Genomic DNA, 8,136 nt, shown 5'->3' with positions numbered 1-8,136 from the left:
CGGAACTTTCTCGCAACCACTCTTCTATTACTGCTCACATTCGTAACTCCCTCTCTCCAACAAACAGTACACGTGACGTCATTGCACAATTCGAACTCTCTGTATTTTGACAAAATTGCTGACATAAATATTGTACAAGACCAATGGAAAATGGTGGTTTTCTATAATATGACCTCCTATTGGCAGAGCATTGTCGACATAGAGTCTTTCCTTCGGCAAATAAACAAATCGTGTAGAGAGGAACCTATGCTCACATCTATTGCAGCACAGTTGTACCATCAGTTGGAAGAAATAACACATCGTAACAATTTATTGACGAACATACAAACGTCGAGGAAGAAAAGAGGTCTGATTAATGGAGTTGGGTATGTTGCAAATAGTTTATTTGGAGTCTTGGATGAAAGATTTGCCAAAAGGTATGAAAAAGACATCAAACTTATACAAATTAGAGAAGATCATTTATTTTCGTTATTCAAAAATCAGACGTCAATAATGGAAGCAGAAAACAACATCATAAAAAGAAATGAAGCTGTAATGAATAAAAACTTTATCGCTATCACTGAACATATGCAACGTATCACATCTGACATGCACCAGTTTCGAAACGAGATTCAAACCACGGTACAAAAAGTTTCCTTGTTGACAGCACTCATGTCGGCTAATATTATAATTTCCCACATACAACGTTTACAGGATGACTTAATAGATACCGTAACTGACATTTACCATGGCAGAATAAATTCACATTTACTGTCTCCGGATCAGATTCAGCAACAACTCACCATAATCGCCAGTCAAATACACGGCGAACTCAAAATACCAGGGACTAACAGCAAAGAGTTATATGGACTAATGCAAATCAAAGCGAGGGTGACAAGCAAACTTTTGCTAATGGAAATCAGAATTCCTCTCTTGAACCATGATAAATTTGAACTTGACAGAATCATCACTATTCCACTGCAAAAAGGAACCAGTACTGTGTATACTCAAACTGAATCAAAATACATCGCAGTCAATGTTAATAAGGATACAGTTATACCCATGACAGAACAAGACGTACAATCGTGCGCCATGCGTGCTGAAAATGAATTTATCTGTTCATTAAATCATCCCATTTACACATTAAAAATGGGAGAATCCATTTGTAAAATCAAATATACACAAAATAGTGACAATAAGTACTGTCATACTGAAATCAAGGAATGCACATACAACTGGATCAAATTACACACCCGAGACTCGTGGCTATTCTCGTGTTGCGAGGAATGCTCAGTCCGCATTTTATGCCCAGACGGCCTAGTGACTAAACAATTAATTGGTAGTGGGGTCATTACCATCGGGCAAGGTTGTGTTTTGAAAGGTGATATGTTTACAATACATAGTCATCATAACTATATGAATCAGATGTTCATTCAACCCACTGTGGAAAGACTTCCGAACATATCTCAATTAAACAACATTTTGAATACATCTGTAACTCCACAAGACATCATTCAGATTACCAACCACACGGCAGAATTCCATGAAATAAAGCGACAGATTTCCAATTTGAAGAAACAAAAATTGGAAGAAAGCCCACTAGATGATACTCCGCATTACTATATAATTTACGGCATCTTGGGTACTGTACTTCTGATCGTTCTTATTGTCATGGGGTACAAAGTGAACCAATGGCGAATCAATACACAGACACGGAAACCTTCAGGTGACACCATATCAGTTCCTGAGCCTGGGGTCGGAGTAGCAGCATCGATGACAAGACAGGAGAGTGATGTGAATATCAGGGTGACCAGAGATCAGCCGATCTCATCTCCGGGGCAAAAGAACAACTCAAACAATAGTGAGACGTTCTCACCAGTGATGCGCAAAGCATATAGTGTGACAAGTGTGAATAAGGCTACATCGCCAACTATGAACAGAACAGTTAGCTTCAGTGTAGTTAATGATAACTAATAATAGTAACAATAGCACCAATATTCATCAATGCACTTTACTTACATAAATACATGTGTTGTTGCTTTTATACTTAATTCTTATGTAGTGTTCGACATAGTTGTACTTTTAAATTAAGTTGGTTCTCTTTTGTGTTGGCAGTATGTACGGACGAACGTACATTTATTTTATATACATAATTTAATCTTGATGACATCGCATAGCATTGTTCATGCGCGACCTACATTTTATATTACTTTATTTTATGTTAATTTTGTATGATCAGTGAATTAAAGACACTCGCTAATAAAGGTCGTTTCCTCTTGACAACACCCACCTCTGATTAGCTGACATCATCTCATCGCGAGATTGACATCTTATGTATCGTGGTCACACAACCCGTACAAATATTTCACTATAATATAAATCCTTTCTTTGCCAAAAATATGAAAAATGATGAATGGAACGTTGTCAAAAGTTATATTTATTTTCTTTACAAATTCACGGAATCTGTGCGAATCGGTCGAGATGTTTGCGGGTATCGACGCATTATGCGCGGGCGCATCGTTTGTGCTGCACACAATGCAACCCTTTGGCGACACAATGCACGTCACTAATCTAGATCATGTACTATTGTCGGGCGCACAATGAATATCTTGGACATCTCATTCGATGTCGATATGAAAGATGTTACGACAATGAATGCAACCGTTGGGTGCCGCCCAGTGTTTTATGATTCGTAACTTACCTCAGGACTAGAGGACGCAGGGAAAATTAATATTTTCTATTAAAGTTTATTATGATCTAACCGCAGTGTCGACAATCGTTATCCTAAACATGCTTATTTATAATCGTAGCATCGTGGCCGTGCCGGGGGCGCGCGGCGTCCGATCCTTTGAGTGCGGCCATACATCACGCTGCCTAAGTAGACAGTATATCAACCGATATTCAGAGTAATTAGCCCTTTGGCGACGGACCTCCGGGATTTATTGTGGTAGGGCGGTAATGTAGCCGACAGCCGTGTTGCCGGCTTTTGTTCTCCAGCCCCGAAATATTCAATTGGGTTATTATTTCGTGCGTTAAGTAGATCTGTCGGGAACTGTCGAAGAAGCCTCCGACGCCTATTTATTATTAAGTAACCGTATTACCGCTGTGCTGTCCTGTGAGGGGAGGCAAATGGCTATTAAGAGGTCGTTATAATATATAGTAACACGTCAATGATTATATCTAAGGCCCTCGCTTACTGATACAAATTCCTTGAACAGTGAATTCTTTTTTTAAGAAATCAGTTTATCTCTTAACCGCTACCTATTAAGTAAGATATTCGGTTTACTGTTTCACCAAAGGAATATAAAGTTGCGGAACATGTGAACTCAATTCTATTATCACTTAGATAAGTTTCCGACAAAAGAGTTAGGATGTTGCACAAAAAGGGGCGCTAATCAGTCGGGTTGCTACCGCGATCCGTCAATTAATTAAGTTGGCTGTAGATATGAGAGGCGACAAAGAGACAGCCGCCGGGAGAATGCTACCACTTCGCCATATCACTACCGTTATCATAAAATAGAACCTTATTATCTGACCCTTAGAGGAGATTTTGTTAGATTTCGTCGATAGTTTGTGCATTAGCTACCGTAGGCGACGGCGCGTGATAACGCCGAGTGCAGCAACATCGTAAAACATCATTAGCAAGATAAACTGCCTAAAAGTAGCCTTTAGTGAACCGAACGCAGGAAGTTATACAGATATGTATGCTACTTGATTAATGTGAGGAGAAACTCACAGTCAGCGATACAACTATTGACGAGACGACAAAAAAGTCTTCAAAAGATAATCACTTGTCAAAAAAATATAATTATCTACTAGCGCCAGTTTATTTATTATTTATATTTTATTAAGATAGGTGTTATTTTAGCAAATTACGCACGAAAGGTCTCGTGAATTAGTGAAAAGGAATCCGACAAAACAGTAATTTTATCGCAGTCAAGTCGTTAATAGAACAAACAATCTCATTGTGTGGACGGCGGACAAGAAAAAACGAACAATGTTAGAAAACTTAATTTTACACCCGAATCAAAACTTCATCCCGTATTGTGTTTGTATGGTGCTAACCAATTCCCTTTTGTTGGAACCCCGCCCACGCTTATTATCAGATGTTTGGATGGCATGTCATTTTTTATCAAAACAATAAGGTTTTTTGTAGAAACACTAGGGTAACACGGTCGCTCTCACGCGTGATGCTACAAGTGAATTTGTCAAAAGGTCTAACAAAGCAGTCAAATATAATTTACGTGGACATATAAATTATACCACCTTTGTGTTCTTATTCTTAGAGACAACGAGTAATTGCTTAGAAATGACAAAGGACAATATAATTATTAAGTGTCTTCCTGAAAAGTCTCTATTACAATTCATAAAAAAGTTTGATATTTTATTCTTTCTTGAAAACAAAGTGTTTATTATAAAGACTTTGTTGACAATGCCCAACACCTGTAAATTTAATAAGCAGGTCTACTAACATGGTTGAAAGCCTGTGTATGTACCGGGAATTGCCGAATTTCCTCGAAATGTTTACTGCTAGCAAACTCAATAATAGGTTCGCAATCTAGTTTTGATTACATAAGACATACAATTTTGCGATTAATTCGCTCAAAATGTTTTATCTAATGCTTTCTTTGAACAGTATAACGGCAAAATAAGGGCATCAATTCACAATTTACTTGGCAATATCTTAATAAAAACCAAACAAAATTACAGTTATTCATGTCCACGTTCCGCGACCTTTAAAAAAATAATGCCAGTATATCCACCCACATTGGTTATAAATTAATAGAATCTGCCCTCATCGTGTGTCATATAATAATGGTTGATTGGGCTCGTGTGAGGTATTTTTTTATTATTTTTAGGAAATATCTCGACGCGATCGCACAGCGTCCCGCTAATTCTCTACATCTGGACAACGATGATTTATTATATCCAAAGGGTAATAACAGGATTGACACACGAAAGGATGGTTGTTTGGTTATAAAACTAAGACCGTGGGTTTTATTAAATCATATCATTTTTTAAGTTAGTGACATCAAAAAAAGATAACAGGTTATTTCCCTGTGTAGTGACGGTTAGTTTCGGTCATTTTTATTAACATATATATGTTTTCTGACTGATGTCTGTCTGTGTGTCTATGATCATTAAATCCGTATGACGTATTAGCGTGAAAGAAAATTGTAAAAAGTACCTAAATGTAATTACAATTAATTTACACATACCTATCTGTAGATCTATGCTTTATGTATCATGGCAATTCATCTATATTTGAGGTCAATTTTAAAATAACTCAGCTCAAATAAAATTTACAGACTCAGACACTAATAAGTCCATTATGCTAAATTATGTGTTATTTTGAGAGCTCAGTCCCCTGCTGTTTGTTGACAGCCTGCATTGTTTTCATTTTGTGTTATGTAAAGGAGTCTGCTCTGTAATCAGTTATAATGTCTTTAATCTTCTGGGATCGCAATCACGTAAGATATGGATAAGTTGAAGTAAGTAGTAGTAAACTTTATAGCTTCACTTCATAGCTTCATTGCTGTTGCTGTAGGTATTAATATTACCAGTTACAGGTGTTGCCTACAACATGAAAGATTTAGTCCTAAAATCTATAGGCTATATACATAATATATGTATATCTTAATATGAATATGTTATTGAGAAAATTCGTTACTTATAAAGTTCAGTTTTGTTTCGTTTAAATATTGAAACCTAGATGTAACTTGCAACTGACTTTCAATATCGGTACGTACATGAGTTCAGTAAAAAGGTTCTAATTACATATAAACTTTGACTATTTTACCATTCGTATATTTTAACGTTTGAAGTTCCTTCTAAAGAAAAATAAATATCTAGATAAGATTTTCTAAAGCTAAGTACCTATTCTATTCCCATAAAAGCAATTAGAATATTTAGGCTATTTGTCTGTAAAGTCAAAGCCCATTTCTATTTACTTACGTCTGAATTCATATAAGGCCTTACAAGACAAAAGAAACCTATTAACACAATAAAACTGTTGTAAATAATGTGTTTGAAAAACTAATTGATACACACTATAACTTGTTTGAACTCACGCCATTTGTAACCCAGTGTAAAAACCAGTAGGAATAAATGCAGCCTGCAAGTTTTTCAAACAAAGAAATAAAAATGCCAACAAGTCGATTCAATAAATAGTTTTAATTTCTTAAGCTAAACTTACAACTAATTAAGGTATATTTACAATATCATCGACTCGGCCGATAATACAAAATGCGTTCTTACAGTTTCGGTAATATCAGTAAAAGGTAACGTGTACTATCGACCATTTGTTTCACAAATTACACTAAAAGTATTTTATTAACAGCCTTATACCAAACAATCATTGTCTTTGAAACCATCGACACAATTTAGAGGTATTTTATACAGTCAACACTTAAAAAGTGCACTTAGAAATAAAAAAAAACTCCCCGTTCGAAAATGGAACTCCATTCAAAAGTAAAGCAGTCAGATGTTTTGTCTGCCTACAAAAAGTCAGTACAGAAATCCAAAACTTGATAAATTACCCCGCAATTAAAACTAAGACTTAATATCTAAATATTGAAGGCACTATTGATTTGACTAGATATACAAGAGTCTTTTCGTATGTTTAAACGATAATTTGCACTATTAATAAATAATGAACTTCGTTTTCGGAGGGTTGGTTCCAGTTGTGTCACTCACAACGATGCATCTGTGAACAAAAGAAAATAAACATTAGAATTGAATGTTACAAAACTCATTTTTTCTAATTGGTTAAGAGGGTTAATATGAAAAAAAAATCCGTGGGAAATTATATTTGTGGTAAAATAAAATTAATAAAAATAATGTTGAAAATGTTTGTCAACTTACATGATTGTTATTTCTGTTGCCACCAAGAGATGACGTCTAGCAGCTCATCTTCATCCATGGGGCCGAGCTGTTGTTGCGTCGTCGTGGTGACCTCGTAGCGATCAGCTGAGTACGCCGACGACACCCCCGACGAACACTCAGAAGGTGCAGGGGAATCCGGCTTCTCAGAACAAGGTGACCCACTTCCATAGAAGAATCCATCGTCCATGTCCATTGAGGTCATCGGTTGCAATGTACTACCATTTGGAATATTTTCTCTATTTTCCTGATCTCTTGTAATACCTAAAGCAGCGTCGCTTTCTTCAAGGAGTTGTTGCAGGTACCTTATGTATTCAACCACCATCCTTAGTGTGTCAACTTTGCTGAGTTTCTTTCCGGACCCTCTTCGCGCACCACCTGATAAGGCAGCAACAACCGAAGCTGGCAGGTGTCGGCGCAGCGCGTTGAATCCATCATTCACTTGCTTCACACGATTACGTTCCCGAGCGTTACGTCTCGCGATGGACGCGGCCTGAGGTCCGGTGTAAGGGTTCGTCCTAAAGTGCACCTTCTTTCTGTACTGTAGATTTGGCGGCGTATCGTGTGTGACATAATTTTTTTCAGGAGCCGGTGCAATAGGTACATTCCTCTTCTCTGTAGGCGTCTTCGTTAACGTAGCTGAAGGATATCCGGACGCGACGACTACGTAGTTCGTCTGACCTTGAACAAGTTGAATTTCTTGTAGCATTTTACGTGCGTGCGGCGCGGGCGGTCACGGCGAATATTGAGCACGACCGGTCGGCGCGGCTATCGGAAAAGCACTGCGCGATAGGGGAAGGTTTTGTGGGAGCTTTCGGTTAGAGGCGAGCGCGAGCGGCGGCAGCGGAGCTTCACGTACAAGTGAGTCGCCGGCGCACGCGCACGCGTTATATCACCTGCGCCGGCTGCAAAAAATATAAATTTTAAAATTCTCTTCCCCTATTATTTTCGATCATCCCTTCCCCCTGTACGTGCGGGTCCGTACCTGGCATAGTGGTTGGGAAGTGCGGCGCGGGGAGGGTGCCTAACGCGTGCCCAGTTTTTTTACTGTTGACCACTGAACGTATAACATAAAATACAAAATGAATGGTTTTCGTAGTAATGACTTGTAACAGCACATTTTCAGGACCGGGTAGTGAATCAAATTCTTATGGTTTCTTTACCTGCTATGTAGGTAGGTACTATATTGCTCTTATAAATAAAATGAAGAAGTACATTTTATTGAAGAAGTTTATTTTTACAGTTTTATTTAAGTCACCATTAATATTTAAAGAA

At 37.6% G+C, this 8,136-nt stretch overlaps 1 protein-coding gene across 1 annotated transcript; it reads right to left on the bottom strand.

The window, feature by feature from the left end:
* Window positions 1–6,141: 6,141 nt before the first annotated feature.
* LOC110371827 (achaete-scute complex protein T3) lies at window positions 6,142–7,911 on the bottom strand. The gene is made up of 2 exons (XM_021328229.3): window positions 6,844–7,911; window positions 6,142–6,685 (listed from the first exon to the last, which is right to left on the bottom strand). The coding sequence occupies exon 1, from the start codon at window positions 7,568–7,570 to the stop codon at window positions 6,851–6,853; it is 720 nt and encodes a 239-aa protein (XP_021183904.1). The 5' UTR covers window positions 7,571–7,911; the 3' UTR covers window positions 6,142–6,685; window positions 6,844–6,850.
* Between the last annotated feature and the right edge of the window lie 225 nt (window positions 7,912–8,136).

This window comes from Helicoverpa armigera, chromosome 10 (assembly GCF_030705265.1).
Source record: "Helicoverpa armigera isolate CAAS_96S chromosome 10, ASM3070526v1, whole genome shotgun sequence".
NCBI lineage: Eukaryota > Metazoa > Arthropoda > Insecta > Lepidoptera > Noctuidae > Helicoverpa > Helicoverpa armigera.
This window is presented reverse-complemented; position numbering and strand designations above follow the sequence as displayed.